The sequence below is a fragment of the Saccostrea echinata genome, unplaced genomic scaffold (assembly GCF_033153115.1).
Source record: "Saccostrea echinata isolate AGI-Se365-2 ecotype Australia unplaced genomic scaffold, CSIRO_AGI_Sech_v1 ptg000056l, whole genome shotgun sequence".
Taxonomy (NCBI): Eukaryota; Metazoa; Mollusca; class Bivalvia; order Ostreida; family Ostreidae; genus Saccostrea; species Saccostrea echinata.
The window spans coordinates 2,120,959-2,141,117 of NW_026889805.1; the positions used below are offsets into that span (position 1 = coordinate 2,120,959).

Consider the following 20,159-nt stretch of genomic DNA (forward strand, 5'->3'; position numbering starts at 1 on the left):
AAAAATTACATCATGATAAAGTAGCATCACTTCCTATAGATCACCAAATTTTTCGCAACACCTTATTATGTTCCCCAAACGAAGTTTGGGAACATATTGTTTTTACTCTGTTTCTTATTATTATTATTATTATTAAGGTCTTCCGTTTTCACGGAAGACCTTATAGTGATTCTACTGTTTCTTATTATTATTATTATTAAGGTCTTCCGTTCCAGACGGAAGACCTTATAGTGATTGTACTGTTTATTATTATTATTATTATTATTATTATTTTCCCCTTTTTTTGTCGGCAGGATTTCTCAGAGATGACTGGATGGATTTTCCTGAAATTTTCAGGGTTGATAGAGAATGAAAATACCCCGAGGCGTTTTTTTCATTTTTTCAAAATTCACTTCCGGTCGTCAGATATGTCCGATTTCCGTTTTTTTCAAAAATATTTTTTCCGAGTGAGATCTCAGAAACAGTAAGAGATTAAGACACCAAACTTATACGAGTAATAGATCATGAGGAGTAGGCGAGCCCATTTGGGTTAAGCGTGTCAGCCGTCACTTCCGGTCGTCACAGGAAGTGATCAAAGAAATCGAAAATTTCAACTTTTCTTTTTTGAATTTTTTTTTGCATCATATTATTGCATCTCATGTGTAGTTTCGAAATATGTCAGTCCCACCGGAAACAAAAACGACAACTTCCGGTTATAAGAGGTAAACTACATAATTTGAGTAATTTACTTTCCCTTAAATATCTTTTATAGATAAAGTATTTGAAATGATTTTTAGATATGTTATTCAGACTGCAAATGTCTAGAGTAACGTCAAAAATCTTAGTAAAATTCACTTCCGGTCGCGTGTTTTTCCTGTCCTCAAAATGAAAAGTTATCTCAGCGAGATCTCGGAAACGGCATGAGATTAAGACACCAAACTTAAATGAGTAATAGACCTTGAGGAGTAAGCAAAACACATAGGGTTAGACGCGTCAGCCGTCACTTCCGGTCGTCACAGGAAGTGATCAAAAAATCAAAAATTTCAACTTTTCTTTATAAAATTAAAGCTTGCATCACTTTATTGCATCTCTTTCGTGTTTTGAAATATGTTAGATTCCACCGGAAACAAAAACTGTAAACTTCCGGTTTATTGAGATAAACTACGTTATTTCGATGTTTAGCTTTCTCATAAATATCACTTACAGATAAGTATTTGAAATGTTTTTTTTTATACATATGCTGTAGATACTTAAAAATGTCATGAGAAAATTCAGAGATTTTTATTCAATTCACTTCCGATCGTGTGTTTTCCTGTCCCCAAAATTAGAATGTGTTCTCACAATCGCTCGGTAAGAGTAAAAGACTGAAGTCTAAAACTTTCAGGACTTATAGTCAGTCTTCAGTTCATTTGCATCGTGTAAAAATCGTCTGTCGTCATTACTTCCGGTCGTGACAGGAAATAAAGCAAAAAGTATTTTTTTAAGTTATTTTGTTTCTAAATCAGTGTTAGGCTTATACCGACGTTGGATAAGACATGTTCATGCAAACAGGAAGTAGTATAACGGAAGACCTTCTCATTACTAGTAATGAGTTTCTAGTTATTATTATTTTTTTGACCAAATTTTGTGCAGGCGTTTTCTCGAAAACTATTCAGTGGATTTTCGTGAAACTTTCAGGAAAAATTAGTCATTGTATGAACTTGTTTCATCACAAGGAAAATTTGGAAAATTCCATTTTGGTTCCAAGTTACGGGCAATTTCCTGATTTTAAAATGAAATTTTGTCCGCGAATGTTCTCAAGAATGACTAAAGATATGAACTGGAGACTTATTGGAGAGCATAGAACGTGACTTCTTAATTTGTGGAATCACATTTTCGTTCGTCGTCGGCACTTCCGGTCGCTTCCGGAAGTGATCAAAGAAATCGTTAAATTTCAACTTTCCTTTTTTAAATCAATTCTTACATCACATTATTGCATCTCTTTTGTATTTTTGAAATATGTTAGTCCCACCGGAAACAAAAACGTCAACTTCCGGTTATAAGAGAAAAACTACATAATTTGAGTATTTTTCTTTCCCATTAATATCTTTTGTAGATAAAGTATTTGGAATGAATTTTAAATATGTTATTCAGACTATAAATGTCTAGAGTAACCTCAAATATCTTTCAAAAACTCACTTCCGGTCGCGTGTTTTTCTGTCCTCAAAATGAGAAGTTTTCTGAGCAAGATCTCGGAAACGGTAAGAGATTAAGACACCAGACTTATATGAGCAACAGACCTTAAGATGTAGCCAAAACCAGTTGGGTTCAGAGCGTCAGCCGTCACTTCCGGTCGTCACAGGAAGTGATCAAATAAATCGAAAATTTCATCTTTTCTTTTTTTATTTAAAAATTGCATCACTTTATTGCATCTTTTTCACAGATTCGAAAGATGTTGGTCCCACCGGAAACAAAAACGACAACTTCCGGTTATAAGAGAAAAAATACAAAATTTGAGTATTTTACTTTCCTATAAATATTCTTTATAAATAATGTATTTGAAATGAATTTTAAATATGTTATTCAGACTGCAAAGGTCTAGAGTAATCTCAAATATCTTTCAAAATTTCACTTCCGGTCGCGTGTTTTTCTGTCCTCAAAATGAAAATTATCTGAGCGAGATCTCAAAAACAGGTAAAAGATTAAAACACCAAATTTTTATGAGTAGCAGACCTTGAGGAGTAGGCAAAACCATTTTGGTTAAACGCGTCCGTCGTAACTTCCGGTCGTCACATGAAGTGATCAAAGAAATCGAAAAAATTTTAACTTTTCTTTTTTAAATTAAAGTTTGCATCACTTTATTGCATTTCTTTCGCTGTTTTGAAATATGTTAGATTCCTCTGGAAACAAAAACGTCAACTTCCGGTTTTATGTGATAAACTAAGTTATTTCGATATTTAACTTTCTCATAAATATTGCTTATCGATAAAGCACTTGAAATGTTTTTATGCATTTTGTAGATACTGCAAATGTCTAGAGAAACGTCAAAGTTTTTTTTATAAAATTCACTTCCGGTCGCGTGTTTACCTGTCCTCAGAATTAGAATTTGTTCACACAATATTGCTCGGCAACAGTAAACGACTGAAGTCTGAAACTTTCAGAACTGATTGTCAGTCATCAGTTTATTTGAATCGCGAGGAAATTTTGTATCGCCGTTACTTCCGGTCGTAACAGGAAGTGATGCAAAAAAGTGAATAGTTAATGGTTAGCACGTTGGATTTTCACGCTGACAACCAGGGTTAAATCTCCAGAGTGTCTGAATTTCTTTTATCACTTTTTCAGCTTGAATTTACGTTTTTATTTTCAAATTCGGACGGAAGACCTCTCATTGCTCGCAATGAGTTTCTAGTTATTATTATTTTTCTTCCTGGGTACTTTTTTGTCCGTGAGTGATCTCCGAAACTACACATCCGATTGAGGTGAAACCTTTTTAGGGTTACTAGGCATGTTATGTAGATTTGCGGAACGAAGGTCATTTTGCGCACACGCGCATGCACGTGCGTGCGCGTGCAATGCGTAAAATGACCAATATACTTGAAATAGCTGTAACTTTTATATTTTTTGATGAAATGCTTTGATACTCAGAATATAAGGATATATTAAAAGTATGAACAAGATGACATGGTCAACATGCACATGCATGCACGTGCGCGCACGCGCAAAGCGTAAAATGACCAATTTACTTGATATAGTTGTAACTTTGAAACTTTTTGATGAAATGCTTTGATACTCAAAATATTTGTATGTATTTAAAGTGTAGACAAGGCGACATGATCATCATGCACATGCATGCATATGCATGCACGTGCGCGCGCGTGCAATGTGTTAAATGACCAATTTACTTAATATAGCCGTACTTTTTATATTTTTTGATGAAAAGCTTTGATATTAAAAATATACAGATATATTAAAAGTGTAGACAAGATGATGTGGCCATCATGCACATGCATGCACATGCGCGCGCGTGCAATGTGTTTAATGACCAATATACTTAATATAGCCGTAACTTTTATATTTTTTTATGAAAAGCTTTGATACTAAGAATAAACAGACATATCATAAGTGTAGACAAAATGGCATGGTCATTATGAACATGCATACAGGTGCGCGTGCGCGCAATGCTAAGATGACCAATATACTTGATATAGCCGGAACTTATATATTTTTTGATGAAATGTTTTGATACTGAGAATATAAAGATGCATTTATAGTACAGACGGAATGATGTTGTCAACATGCACATGCATGCACGTGCGCACGCATGCAATGCTAAAATGACCAATATACTTGATATAGCTGTATCTTTCATACTTTTTGATGAAATGCTTTGAACTCAAAATATGTAGATATATACTAATACTATAGTAAGATGACACGGTCATCATGGATATGCATGCGCGTGCGCGCGCTTGCAAAGCGTTAAATGACAGATATACTAAATATAGCCGAATCTTTTTTTTTATCTTTTGATGAAATTTGAATATAAAGATGTATTAAAAGTGTAGACAAGTTGACATGGTCATTTTGTACATGCATGCCAGTGCGCGTGCGTGTAATGCGTAAAAAAAGCAACATACTTGATTGCCTTATTTAATGAAGCTTACAGGAAATAAGACACCAAAAGGAAGTTGGGGAGCGTTTGGGGAACATCTGTAACGGTCCCCGTTACAATTAATACTAGTTTTCTTGAGAAGTCATGGTGTTTATAAGCGAGACAAACTTTTCACAAACTCTGGTTATTGTTGAATATAATCCTTAAAAATAAAAATATACGTGAGAATGAAATTTTTGCGAGCAGACACTCTGGTGTAATTGCGCAAATTAAAGTTCTCAGGAATATATAAAGTGATTTACAGTATACGTATATTTGGTAGTTTTGTGAGATGTGAAGTAGATTTACTTTACTAGACATAAATAGAGTATATTTATGAAGAAAAGTATTTCTATCATTATTTTATAGAAAATTTGGGTATAAAAAAAATGCCTCCCTTATCTACTTTATGGCAAAAAAAAATTTTTTTTTTAAACTTCCTCCCTTATCTGTTTTGGAGAAAATTGGCCTGAAAACCAGAAAATTTAAATTTATGTGGCCGTATTTTGCATTTACTTGCATAATTTTCCAATACTTCTCTAGTAAGAAGAAATGCTGCACTTCAGTATCTCAAACAGATATTTCAAAAGCCATTGATATGTCAAAGTGAATTGGAAATCACATCACTCTTTCTTAAAAAATTTTACTCTTCAATATCTTGAACCCTTGGATGTTTCGAAGTTTTTTTCTTGGTCCCATTGAGTTCAAGATAATGAGGTTTGACTGTACATGTATATATGACAACAATTTCAAACCTAATCTTTATAATGATGTCAATTTTAAATCTGTATTATCACTGTGCTCAGGGAGAATTCTTTTATAAGACACATGTACGTACCTGAAATTGTTATCAATCATTAAGATTCATTGTAAAAATCCATTTTCAGGGAGAGAAAAAGAATAATGTTGGTCAGAGGCTGCCCCAGAAAGGGGATGTAGAACTTCTATGTGGAGGTCCCCCTTGTCAGGGATTCAGTGGAATGAACCGGTTCAACTCCAGGGAATACTCTAGATTTAAGGTCAGTTAATACAGCCTAAGGCCAAAAAAAATTAATCAATAGTTTCTCAGGCACCGCCGCATCAGGTCAAACACTGCTGCATTGATAAATTTTATTGACATATTTAAAAGGGAAATAACTCAATTTTCTATTTTTCCAAGTTGAAAAAGAAAATTGAGTTACCATATATACTCGCCCATAAATCGGTCCGCCTATAAGTCGGTTGTATTTTTTAAGCTTAAGTTAGAGGGATTGACCCACTAAAATACCATTCTTTTTTAGTTTTGGACCAAAGTTAACTCCCAAAAAACCGACTTATAGGTGAGTATATACAGTATTCCCCATTTCATAAATGCTAATAGACAAACGTTTTTATTAGATGAACAATACATTCCTTGTTAATATGGTATGTTATGAATTAACTTTGTTTGGAATAACATTATTTAAAGTTGAATACTTATTTTAATTAATGTAAGAGAACAAAAAAAGTAAGAATCAGTTGATATCGTCATTTTGTTGAGTGACTGATATGAAAAAAGGTATAACACCTGCTGCTAAAAAAAAATTTAAAAAAAAAAAAAAAAAAAAAAAAAAAATGCCTGTTGCATTAAATTTTGAAATTTTTGGCCTGAGAAACTATTAATTAATTTTTTATGGCCTAACAAGTTGGAAGTATCAGATGTAACAACAATGAAGGGAAAATGACTGCTCACAAATAAAAAATGCTGTATACAGGGAAATTTTTGTCCTTGTTTTTAGTTCACCTGAGTCACTCTTCTCGAGAACCTCTGAACCAATTTCAACCAATTGTAGCATATAGCATCAATGGGTGAAGGGATATAAAAAATATTGTAAATACATAAATATTTTAAATATCTTCTTTGCCCCTGGGGTATTTATCAGACAAAGAAATTGCATGGTTATGATGAGCAAAAATGCCTCTTTCAAAATTATGAAATTCATAGTTTGGGACTTTGGTGTTGGTTTTGGACTTGAGCAGGGCTCTATTGATTATGTAGTGAATAATTCTTTGAAAATCTTCTCTGCTTTTGGGTATTTAGCAGATGAACTTGTTGCAAACTTATGATGAGCAAGTATGCCTCTTCCAAAATTGTTAAATTTGTGGCCCCTGGGTCAGGGTGAAAGGTGGGGCTGAGTTGAATCTATAATGAAAATGCAATAATTCTCTGAAAATCTCCTCTGCTCCTGGACATCTAGGAGGCAAACATAGTTGTAATAAGCAGGGATATTTTTACAAGATTTCTGAAATTCTGGACCACTTGATCTGGTGTTGGGCAGGGTGTGATTTCTCTCCATCAACACAGCTGTATCTGGGCTAATTTGAAACAGGAATCGTTCCCCAGTATGATTGGGCAAAAGTAACATGGGGGCAAAAATAACCCTGTTTACAGTAAAATTTCTTAACAATCCTTAATATTATATAATATTTTATATTTTATTGACTTCTTCAGAAACAGCTAATTTCATCTAAACTTGCTTCCAAGCCTATTGGAATCAATATTGTTCAGATGTAGTGTTTGGGTTATTTTTATGCCCCTGTAATCAAAGATTCTTGGACATATAGTTTTTCTCTGTTAGTCTGCAGAAACATTTACCTTGTCCATAACTTCTTAACCGTTGGTGCTAGGGCTTTCATATTTCACTTGTATATTTTTTGTGACAAGACTTTTCTTTGGGTACCAACTTTTATGACCTAATGACATTGACCTTTGAGTTTTATCTACTTCTGAAAGACTTGAATCTTGGCCATGAACTACCATGGGGGGCATCAGTGCTCACAAACACCTCTTGTTTTTAACAGAATTCACTGATAGCCTCTTATCTGAGTTACTGCGATTATTATCGACCCAGATTCTTTTTGCTGGAGAACGTCCGGAACTTTGTGTCATTTAAGCGCAGCATGGTTCTGAAGTTAGCCCTGCGATGTTTGACGAGGATGGGGTACCAGTGTACATTTGGGGTCCTACAGGCAGGATGTTATGGCGTCCCACAAACTAGGAGAAGGTAAAGATACAAAAAATAGCACTTTGTTTAAAATAAATCGAGTAACAATTGCTCATCAATGACTAATAGTCTCCTGTTAATCATACAATTAAGGCACACGGAGTATTTCTTTGATAATTATTTCACACATTAAGGAATACTGTTATGTCATTAATTATTTATATACGAGCTCTCTAAGGACAATTCTCGTAAATTTTATCATTTTATAACTTTTGATTGAACTTTTTGAGCACTCTACGTGCATGTTGGATGGTTTCATCTAATTTAATGAGATTGTATAAACTCTTATTATGTCTGTATTAATTAAGTATTGCTGAATAACGTAACAAATGATGGAAAAAGCTTTGTTATTGCTCTGTTTCTAATTTAACTTTGATTCCAAATACCACTGTTAATCACTCTGCACTTTAAGTTTCACGTTTTTATTGTCATTTGCTTCACCTTTCAGTCGAAGTCGGTTGGCAAACTATGCACTTAATAATGAATTTACCAGCTTTAACCAGATTATAATAGGACATTGAAATGGGGTGGGGGAATTTACTCGCACATGCCAAATTGCTTAGTCCCCAACAGTAGCTTGTAATTTTTTTTTTTTTTAAAAACTTAACTATATCTCATTAAATGTGTTGAAAAGTATATCTTTTTTTAGGTCACCCAAGTCTTTCTATCTGTTTTTGTTCTTCATCTGGTAAATTTCCCACAAAGCATCCTTGGTTGATATGAATTAAAGTTTTAAAAAACTTTTTTTTTATCAGAGATTCATATTTTCAAGTCATTAAAATATTTAGTATGTATTCAAATTTGCCTGAATCTTTGCCTTATTGACCAAGGGAAGATGCATTGGAGCTCTCAGAATTTGAAATGAAGTAAATAAAAAATACATAATGTGGTTAAGAAAAAAAACTTACATTATGACAACTCTAAGTGACCATTAAGACCATAGGCCTCTTGCATCTAGCTCACCTGAGATGTAAGCTCAAGTGAGTATTTCTGATCAACTGTTGTCTGTCTGTCCATTTGTCTGTAAATTTTTCTTCTGGAGAACCACTTGCATAATTTTAACCAAACTTGGCACAAGGCACTCTTTGGTAAAGAGGATTCAGAATCAAATGCATGGCCAAGACCCATTTCAAGAGGAGATAATCAAGAAAAGGTAAAATAGGGTGGAGTCATTAAACAATCTTTTTCTCAAAAAGATGAAACTTATATATAAGCTTCCTGTTGTAGTAAAGAATCTTAATTGTTGAAATCATGCCCCTTGTGGGAAGATGGGGCCACATTAGGGGATCAACATTTTACATGGAAATATTTTTAGGAGAAAAAAACTTTCAAAATCTTCTCAAGAACCACTTGGCCAGGAAAGATAAAACTTGTGTGTAACCTGTTCTGACATAGTGTAGATTCCCATGCCCTGTTCACACGAAGAGTTTAATTCGCAGTAAATTAATTCGAAGTAAACTAATGCGAATTAGATTGCGTTCACACGAGAGCTAATGCGAAGTAAACTAATGCGAATTAAAATTATATTTCTACATTAAGGCTTTTCTGTAAGCCTATTATGACGTCATTTTCAAATTACGTCACATTTTGCATAATGTCATAGTGTCTGTACAAATTTTATTGATTAACATAATTTTCTTTGGTTTTCTACTCAAAAAAAGCACAAATTACTATATCTGATCACCGACATGTGGTCTTTGACTTAATTCTGTCTTTACACATGCGTCAAAATTTAATTCGAATTAGCTTCGCTTAGCATTCACACGGAGCTTATGCAAAGTAGTTTAATGCGCAGTAAATTAATTCAAATTAAACTAATTCGCATTAAATTCTCCATGTGAACGCGGTTCAAATTTAATTCGCAGTAACTTACGTTTAATTCGAATTAAACTCTCCATGTGAACAGGGCACGAATTGATGAATCATGACCTCCTAGGGTTGGGAGGGGGCACAGAAGGGGATTTACCGTAAGTTTTACATGGGAATACAGAGGAAAAAAATCTTAAAATCTTCTCAAAAAACACTTGGCCAGGAAAGATAAAACTTATGTGAAAGCTTCATGATATGGTATAGATTGTAAATTGTTCAAATCATGGCCTCTGGGGGTAGGTTTGGTCCACAATAAGGGATCAAATTTTTTCATTGGAATAAATAAGAAGAAAATTATTTAAAATCGTCATCTTAAGATCCATGATAGAATCATCAATTTGCAAGCATTCCCAAGTTGTGTGAAATGATTTATCATTATTATTGACACTGGGGTTAGAGTTGGGATAAAGTAGGGGATCAAATTTACTTAATGCATATATATTGGGGGAACATTTCTCAATAACAGCAATGCCATTTTAATCATATTGAAGCATCCCCATAATGTGTATTTAGATTAGAATGCCATGACCCTGTGGTGCCAGGGTGGGGGCCACAATTTGGGGTCAAAATTTTTCATGTGAATAAAGACTGAAAACATTAGTTTGAAAATCTTCTTACGAAGAACAGCAGGGCCAGGGTGGCTCAGCTGAGTGAGGTGGCCCATGGGCCTCTTTAACAATAGCATCATGACAAAATTTCAGTCAATCCACAGAGAGACTTGCAAATGTGGACAAACATGGACAAAATATTGTAAATTAAGTAAATGTAAAATGTTGATCCAGATTAACTTATCCCAACATGGACCAGTTGTCTGTCGGAATAAAATAGCTTGAGATGTCAACTAAGTTATCGATACATAAAAATATCAGTCCAAATTTGAATATCTCGTACAGGATAGAGTAGCCATAAGATATCAGCTAAGTTATTGATAAGTGAAGATAAATGTAAACTTTGGGATGTTTGACAGAGCTATTATCCTGCCTGATAGAATAGCTGTAAGATATCAGCTAAGTTATTGATAAGTGAAGATAAATGTAAACTTTGGGATGTTTGACAGAGCTATTATCCTGCCTGATAGAATAGCTGTAAGATATCAGCTAAGTTATTGATAAGTGAAGATAAATGTAAACTTTGGGATGTTTGACAGAGCTATTATCCTGCCTGATAGAAAAGCCATAAAATATCAGCTAAGTTATTGATAAGTGAAGATAAATGTAAACTTTGGGATGTTTGACAGAGCTATTATCCTGCCTGATAGAAAAGCCATAAAATATCAGCTAAGTTATTGATAAGTGAAGATAAATGTAAACTTTGGGATGTTTGACAGAGCTATTATCCTGCCTGATAGAAAAGCCATAAAATATCAGCTAAGTTATTGATAAGTGAAGATAAATGTAAACTTTGTGATGTTTGACAGAGCTATTATCCTAGCTGCTGCTCCCGGAGAGAAGCTGCCATTTTTCCCTGAGCCCCAACACGTATTTGCTCCTCGAGCCATGCAGTTGTCTGTGGTGGTGGACGATAAAAAGGTAAACCACAGTGCCTGTATAAGGTAAAGAGAGAATTTTGAAAATTGATGATGAGGTTATGGAAATATAATTAGATAGGCAAAAATATGCTGACAAAATAAAACCTTTTTTTTTTGTTTGGATTGTGCAAGGTTGTCATAAAGGAGACTGTTTTAAAAGGCATGTATCTACTATTCAAAAAAAATGCACCATTTCCCATTCAGATGTCATTTTGAAATCAGATATTCACATTTAATCTTTCATGTTGCTAGTTGTTGATTCATAAGAATGTATAATTTGATGTTTTACAGTTCATGTCCAATATCACGAGAACGGAGTCAGCTCCTTTCAGGACAATCACGGTCAGGGACACAATGTCTGATCTCCCAGAAATCAGGAACGGGGCCAAAGCTGAGGAGATTTCTTATCAAGGAGATTACCAGTCCCATTTCCAAAGGATTGTAAGCACAAATAATTTGATAAATACTTTCCCTACCTGTAAAGGACTGTAAGCACAAAAACCCAACTACCAGTGTTAAAAATAATAAATAATCAGCTAAATACTGCCCCTAACTGTGAAGGATTGTAAGTACAGAAGCCCTGCCTCCATTGTAAAAAATAATTAGCTAAATACTGCCCCTAACTACATGTATAAAGGATTGTAAGTACAGAAGCCCTGCCTCCAATGTAAAAAATAATCAGCTAAATACTGCCCCTAACTACATGTATAAAGGATTGTAAGTACAGAAGCCCTGCCTCCAATGTAAAAAATAATCAGCTAAATACTGCCCCTAACTACATGTATAAAAGATTGTAAGTACAGAAGCCCTGCCTCCAATGTAAAAAATAATCAGCTAAATACTGCCCCTAACTACATGTATAAAGGATTGTAAGCACAAAAGTCCTGCCTCCAATGTAAAAAATAATCAGCTAAATACTGCCCCTAACTACATGTATAAAGGATTGTAAGCACAAAAGTCCAGCCTCTAAAGAATTATTAGCCCTAAGTGTAATGGATTGTATTTGTCCTGTTAACAATGTAAAGGAAAATAATTTGCTCAGTTCTGCCCCAAACTGAAAAAGAATTGTAAAACGAAATCCTGCTCCAAACTTGAAAGAAGACCCACCCCACTGTGAAGGACTCATCCTGTAAATCTCATGTTTGTTTGAGGATAATTTTACAATATCTGAAAAAACAGTGCAAAATTAATGAGTGTAGCTTCCTATTTAATTTTATCTGCAAGTAAATTTACAAGATTAACAAAATATGAATTTTACAATATCTGAAAAAAACTGTGCAAAATTAATGAGTGTAGCTTCCTATTTAACTTTAACTGCAAGTAAATTTACAAGATTAACAAAATATGAAGTTTTTCCCGAAACATAATGGAGCATTGCTAGTATCTGGATGGGGCTATCTTTGAGGCATTTTTTGTCTACTCAGATTTTTAAACGAAATTGCATTCTATTGAGCAATTTCAAGAAAAATACGGGTTGGGGGGGGGGGGGGGGGGTCATGAGAAGCAATGTTTTAAAGTATGAGATTGTTAAATATGAGATCATAGTTAAACATGAGATCATATTCTACATGTAACTGAAATACTGTAAAATCACATTTTTTCGCTGGGACAAATTTTTGTGGTTTGAGGGAAAATTTTGAGTTTATGGGGATTTGATTTTGTTGATAAAGTGTTGTGTAGTTATGCATATGAAAACTTCACATTTCGAGGGGGACATGAATTTGTGGGTCTTGTAACACCTCGAAAAACTACAAAAATAGTGACTTCACAGTAAATTTACTGAAAGATAATTTATACTGAAGAAAGGAGGCAATATAAGATTACAATTCATACAATTTATGCATCTCTTCTTACATTCTACAAACATCTTCCTATAAATAAAGTCAAGGACAAACAAGTTGTTGCGGGGACCCCCTTCAGAGTCGAGAAAATAATATTTTCTGTCTTAAATGCCAGGTAATTGATTAGCAGATAGAGTTTTTACATCAAGTGAGAGACAGAGTAAATTACAAAACAAAAAACAAAACAGTTAAACATGTGAAGAGTTCACAGAATGTTGGAGTAAAAACAAATTTACCAGAAAGTTCTCCCACTGAGCTAAGAACGAAGAGCTCTAAACAGTCTGATATTATACATATATCACATGGCTTTGAGGGTGACATACCAGAATATTTGCCCCAAGGTGACAGGAAAGCCATGGAGTGTTATGTTACCCAGTGCTGAATGTAGAGGGTGACATAATTCTCCAGGGCTTTCCTGTCACTCAGAGGCAAATATTCTGGTATGTCACCCGAGAAGTCATGTGGTATATGTTATATAACTTTTTTTTCTAAATTCATCTAAAATCCTTCAAGTTTAGACAAATAATCCAATAATGCTTTCATGACGTTAAGAATTACGCTCTGTTGTTTAGGTTTGCTTAGCGACCGACATCATTAAATCTCAAAACCAAGCTATAACGTGTAGCATAAAAGCATGCGAGGATGATTGGGAGGGGGTAATAACTGTGTCCGTCATGTGTTGTAACTGTTTCCAGGGTGATATAGCTGTTTCCAGTGTAATCAGCATTCTTAAGGATATATTGTAAAACTTGTTACATTTGTGACATAATTGGAAAACTCATTCATATGACATGTTATATTTATAAATTGTTAACATCCTTAAATTTGTTAATTGTAATCAAAGGCCTTGGGATTCATACAAGACCACTTGCTGCAAAAAATTCTTTAGATGGTCTGCCTAATTAGAAAATGTTGTTTAATGTTACATAAAAAAAAAAACGATATACCTCTATGTATTTTTATTTCAATGAAAAATAAATGATTTATTTCAGTCTCCCAAATTTTATACTAACTTCCATTCAACCATAGAGTTTTATGAGGGAGTATGGCCATTGGTATTTTGGAAGTAAACAGTGTCTTTGCTTTAAAACCCAGTTACATTAAGCATAAGGTAATGCTTTTCTATTTATGTAAGTGTTGTACTTTTGTCTTAGATACGAGGTAAACAACATCAACCAATATTGAGAGATCATATTTGTAAGGAGATGAGTCCACTAGTGGCCGCCAGAATGCAACACATTCCCCTGGCCCCAGGATCAGACTGGAGGGACCTTCCCAATATAGAGGTCCGACTCTCTGATGGAACCAAAACTAAGAAATTGTAAGAAAATATTGGTATCTTATCAAAAAAAAACCACTAAAAAATGCAGTCCATCATGAAGATATATAAGTTATCTCCCTTTAATTGTATATCTGTAAATTATTTAGAAAAAAAGTAATAAAAACAGATGAGTATTTTAATATATGAGAAATAATTATAGTAAAACATATTGCATTGGGAACATAAATGAAAACCATCTTGATTCCAATACAGCAAAGAAGAGAGTAAAAATGGCTAAATTGGGAGTAAATGAACATTATTATTATCCCCTCGCGCAACTAGTTGCGGAGGGGATATAGCATCGCTACTGTGCGTATGTGTGTGTGTTAGTGTCTCCGTTACAGCTTGTGGGCAAGATTTAAAGAGAACCTTTGCACTATCATTTTTCAGCCTTCACATACTTATGTGGCATTGTGAAAGGACGAACCCTATTCATTTTCAAGTTAAGCGGTGAAATAGTTCTTAAAATATCGCGTTTTTACTACCTTCAAACCCTGCAATTTTATGTACGAGTTGACAATACTCACTTACGTAAATTTAACAGGTTAAAATTCGGGTCGTTTTGATAGAGCCACTTCTGTAAGTTCTACTTTGTATTTGCGTATTGTCATTTTATTGTGCGTATCTGAGAAAGTTTTTATGAATTAAAAGTGTCATCTCTGTCACAGAGTAACTGAAATAATTTGATGAACGTCGCGGTTTCAATACCAAATTACCACACGTGTGTGTGTTTACAATAGGGGCCTGAGGCACACGTAATTCTTGAAAGTTATAAACAGTGATAAATATATAGTTTCACAAGTGTCATTGACATCTCAACAACGGTATATTGTCATATTTCACTACAAAAAAATATTACTTCCGTGCATATTTTCAGATTTGATGCATATTGCATGTTACTGTGAGGTGTTTACTCAGGTAGGAAAATTAATGAAACTTAAAGTATACGTGATATGTTTCTGCTAGGAATAAGGGAAACTGCCCAATCACGTATGCTTATGATGCAATCCCCACCCCACCCCCGAGGATATCCACCTTGACTTTTGTTAAAATTTAATTAGTGTTGCAATACATTTTAATTTCTTTACCTTATTTTAAACTTTACATAGGAATACTGGGTACCGTTGATTACTAGGCCTAGATGATTGTATTTTGTTTAAAGTCCCTTTTGAGAATTTTTCTCTCGTATGGAGACATTGCCATTACTGGTGAAGTTCCTGGCGCGAGGGGATGCTCTGCTTAGCGGTGCTCTTGTTTTACTTTGCAAGCCATAACTCATGCCGAGTGTAAGAAGGCAAAATGTAATCTATATATTAGGGATGGCAATTTGTAACTGGTTAACCGATTAAACAGTCGGAACGATGGAAATCGATTAGAAAATCCGTAATCAGTCAGAAAAAATAAAATATATGTAACTTTGAGCGCAATATTTTTTAAAATTAATTTTTAAAAAAGGAAAACTCTTCATAAAAAGTTGATAACTTGGCATTTTACAAATCTTATTACCAAGCTAAATTGGAGTTAATTATGGCTCTCCAGATTGAGAGGGTAATTGGTCAGTTTGGGAAGTGTTAATTAATACTGATTTTAAAAACATTATGTTGTTACCCTGACTGTCCCATAATTCTTTGTTGATAATAAATAAATCACCGTTGAACACTGTGATTAGTTTGCCTATGTTTTGTCATTATCTGTTAAATCATCATTGGAAGAAGCATTGTAAATTCAGTGGAAGTTCAAGTTTTGATTATGGTGACAATGCAGAATGAACCTGCTCTTGGCTTTATTGTATGACCAGGATATTAACAGGAACCTAATTTTTTTCTTGGGCTATTTCAGGCAGTACACTCACCATGACAAGAAGAATGGGAGGAGTTCCAGTGGCTGTCTTAGAGGGGTGTGTTCTTGTGCTGAGGGGAAACAGTGTGAGACCATGGACCGACAGTTCAATACTTTAATTCCGTGGTGTCTCCCACACACCGGGAACAGACATAATCATTGGGCGGGGCTGTATGGAAGACTTCAATATGACGGATTCTTCAGCACCACAGTCACTAACCCAGAGCCAATGGGAAAACAGGTTAGAATCATTAACCCAAAAACCAATAGGAAAACAGGTTAGAATCACAGTCACTAACCCAGAGCCAATAGGAAAACTGGTTAGAACATAAGTCGACTAACCCAGATCCAATGGGAAAACATGTTGGAACATAAGTCACTAACCAGAGCCAATGGAACCAATGATCTTGATATCTTTGCACTAGTGTAAATCCATTATGATCATGGACTCGAAATAACATGTATGTAACAGACTTGAGTACAAATCTTTAAGATGTTTTTTTATTGTTGGCTGACAGTCGAACTTTTTAGATAACATCACTGATTCAATCTTGAATTTTCCGTAGGATTTTTTCATCTTGCAAGAAATTCTCATCATGTTTCTTGAATTCTTTATTGAGATGGTATGAACTAAGTAATATTTTTGTTGCAGTATGTCATAACCTGCAAGAACAGACCACTTGTCTAATCAGTTAATTAGCTGGGTCTTCAGAGTCTATGAGAACAGATTGGCCACTTTTATGTTTTTCTTCCCTTTAAAGAATTCCTTCTTAATGTCATCACTGATAAAAATGTGAAGTAAATCTACTGCTGTTAATATTTGTCGATATATTTGTAGGGTAGAGTGTTACACCCAGAGCAGCATCGTGTGGTAAGCGTGCGGGAGTGTGCCCGATCTCAGGGATTCCCCGACACCTACAGATTCTTTGGCAGCATATTGGACAAACACAGACAGGTGGGTAAAGATCAAGTTCCTCACCTGGACACATAGGTGGCCCAAACTAACCCATATACAGGTGTTAATAAGAGGGCTATGACTTGTAAGTCACACAGCCCCTGTGTATAAGATAAGACTCAGGTGTTTACTTGTGTATTTATGTCACACAACCCACATAATGATGTGGTGATAATTCCAGAAAGATGACGATGTGCATGAAGGAAATTCCTCTCTTTGTAAACTAATATGTGGGCAGTAGAAATTTAAAAGGTTGATAAACTATAGAAATATGGTGATGATGACACACAAAATGCCCCCCCCCCCCTTCTTCTCTTTAACCAGTAACCTTAACATTGAGTAAATAATTTGTGATCAGGTTTACATTACCAGGTTATTGGTAGAGGTGGGATGATATACTGATACTCCGATACATACCGATATTTTCTGCTAAGATAGGGTTTACGATACATGCATTGAATTATCATACGAAATGATACACGAACCACTTATCAAAAAATTGAAAATGAAAGTAGTTGTCCTGGAAAATGGCGGCTTGTACAAATTGACGAGATGATATTAACATTGAAATCTGCTCAAATGACTTCAAGGTCAGGAAACTGTATAGGGGACTAGCAGTCTTATGTGAACTAAGGGCTTCCACTTTTCCATAGTTATGGCCTTTGTTTTACCAGTTAGGAAATGTTAAATCTTACCTCTGTTTTCAGAGGTCCATGTAAGCTCTGCTCACAATTTGTAATTTTTAAGACTTTTTAGCATTATTACTGTTCATTGTCATAGATTAAGGTCACGATGAACCTCTGTGTTTCTAAGGTTTCCCCATTTCAACGGTAAAGCCCAGACAGGATTTGCACATGTTTTTTTTCTGCCAGTGAACTTGACAAGATCATGACAAGCTAACACATGTCCCCCACCCCCCACCTCTACCAACTTTTGTTATAGATAATTTTTAGCTCACCTTGACGAAGTCAAGATGAGCTTATACTATACCCCCAGCGTTGGCGCCAGCATCCCGGTTTAAGTTTTAGGAGCAGGTCTGTTCCCAAGTAACTATTATCCCTGTGGTGACCAAACTTGCATGGTTGATGCATTTAGGAATGCACACTACCATACTTGCTTCGGATGCTGGATCTGACCTACATTTTCTGTTTGATTGGCAACCTGAGAGTGTTTGGACCAGGCCCATTCCCAAGTAACTATTAGCTGATTGGTGACCAGACTGGTTGATGCATCTAGGGATGTACATTAGCAGACTTCCTTCGGATGCTGGATCTGACCTATATTTTCCAGATAAATGACCAGGTTAAAATTTTAGTTGCAGGTCTATTCCCAAATAACTAAAAGTCCTATGGTGATCAAACTTGCATGGATGATGGATCTAGGATGCACATTTCCAGATTTATTATGGATGTTGGATCTGACCCATGTTTTCTGGATGAATGACCAGGTTAAAGTTTTTGGAGCAGGTTCATTCCCAAGTAACTGTAAGCCCTACGGTTACCCATATCACACATATGATTTATCTAGTGATGCACACTACCAGAACATTTTTTTTTTGTGTGAGACTGTTATACTGATGACCTTCCAGGTGAGCTTCGTAATCTTTGATTACCTATGTTTGTATGATGTATTTTCCTTCCAAGTTATTCCTTTTGTTTGCCATTCGTGGAGCTCAAACTGGTGAAATTTCCTCTTTGATTAAATTTCCTCTTTGATTAACCAATTTTAAACATGCATGGGCCAAAAATACAGTATTAAAACTATGAATTGAAGGAGGCTTTCACAAACGTATAACAGTGCTATCTACACCTCAGTGCCCACTATGACATGAAATTACATTTGTTTTCTGCCATTGACTATGGACTTGCTTTAATTTCCTTGGGAAAAGGATTTGACACATCCTCTATATAGAGACTTTATATACAGATTTGGTGCCAAGTAGGGGTTTTCCAGTAACTTAGATTTTACAGATAGACTAATTCCTATCAACAAAAAATTAGAAGGGGGGGGGGGGGGAATGAACTTGTTTGACTAAAATCATGTTAATGGTTAGTGGTGTGATTTCATGAATAGACTTGACAAAAATGAATTGGATTGATATGCTGTTTTGATAATTAGGTCTATATGATAATAATCACTCCTTTACAGGTTGGGAATGCGGTACCACCACCTATGGCTAGGTTCATTGGACTTGAGATCAAGAAATGTCTAGAGTGGAAGATAACACAGGAAACAGACACAGATACAATGGAAGGGGTCAAAGGTGAAATGAAGACTGAGGTCAAGGTCACCAAGGAATCACCATGTAAACCTGGCTCTTCTGTAGATTAAAGAGACCTAGAAAAACTGAATGGACAAGCAAAGTTATAATACATGGATCTAAATCTATAGATACAGAAAATTACTTCAATGTTTCAAAGCTCAGAAATGGCTCAGTTGAAACAAAGTTAGTTCTTGGCATATATAATGTCAAATGAATGAACTGTCATTGTTATAAAATGCTGTGTATGAATTGGGTTTAATATTTTGAAAATTGGATTTGTCAGCAAGCATGGTTTAATTTCAGATTACAAATGTAGAAGAAATAGAAAAAAGGAGAATTTATTGTGTTAAAAAATGTAATAAAACTGTGATATTGAAAGTTTTTTTCCATTAAAAAAAACTATATTTTTAGAATAAGTTATTATAATTGTTTAGGCTATGAAATGCCTTTTTTTCCTCAAACAATAATAAGTGGTTACATCACATCATATGTATAATTTTTCATGCATTACGTTGTATTAAACCTTGTTTACAGTGTTACCCATGTAAATAAACACTGCACATTACACCATTTCTTTCTTGTCTTACGGAGTTTTAATTGCAAACACTGCATTTCTTTAACATAAATGTTTATACTTCATGAGAGGAAACCAAAAGTGTATAATATTGGTTGGATTTCCAGTATTTCACAGTTGACTTCATAGGATTCTACATAGATGGAATGAAATATGGAGATAACGAACAGTATTCAAGCTCAAGTCCATTAGAACAATACAAATTGGGAGCAGAGCAAACACGGACCTCCAAAAACATCAGAGGTGGGACCAGGTGCCATGGAGGAGTGAGCATCCCCTGCTGACAGGTCACACCCGCCGTGTGCTCCTTGTCATAATCGGGAAATAACAGAAAAAT

General features: G+C 34.9%; 1 protein-coding gene across 1 annotated transcript in view; it reads left to right on the forward strand.

Moving 5' to 3' along the window:
- LOC133173694 (DNA (cytosine-5)-methyltransferase 1-like) overlaps window positions 1-19,813 on the forward strand; it is a 44,117-nt gene extending 24,304 nt beyond the window's left edge. The window contains exons 31-38 of the mRNA XM_061308692.1: window positions 5,497-5,628; window positions 7,430-7,632; window positions 10,919-11,030; window positions 11,321-11,470; window positions 14,025-14,191; window positions 16,031-16,271; window positions 16,869-16,985; window positions 19,134-19,813. Of these exons, the coding sequence (XP_061164676.1) occupies window positions 5,497-5,628; window positions 7,430-7,632; window positions 10,919-11,030; window positions 11,321-11,470; window positions 14,025-14,191; window positions 16,031-16,271; window positions 16,869-16,985; window positions 19,134-19,316 (1,305 nt within the window). The 3' untranslated portion in view covers window positions 19,317-19,813. The remainder of the gene's footprint in view (window positions 1-5,496; window positions 5,629-7,429; window positions 7,633-10,918; window positions 11,031-11,320; window positions 11,471-14,024; window positions 14,192-16,030; window positions 16,272-16,868; window positions 16,986-19,133) is intronic.
- Window positions 19,814-20,159: the final 346 nt, after the last annotated feature.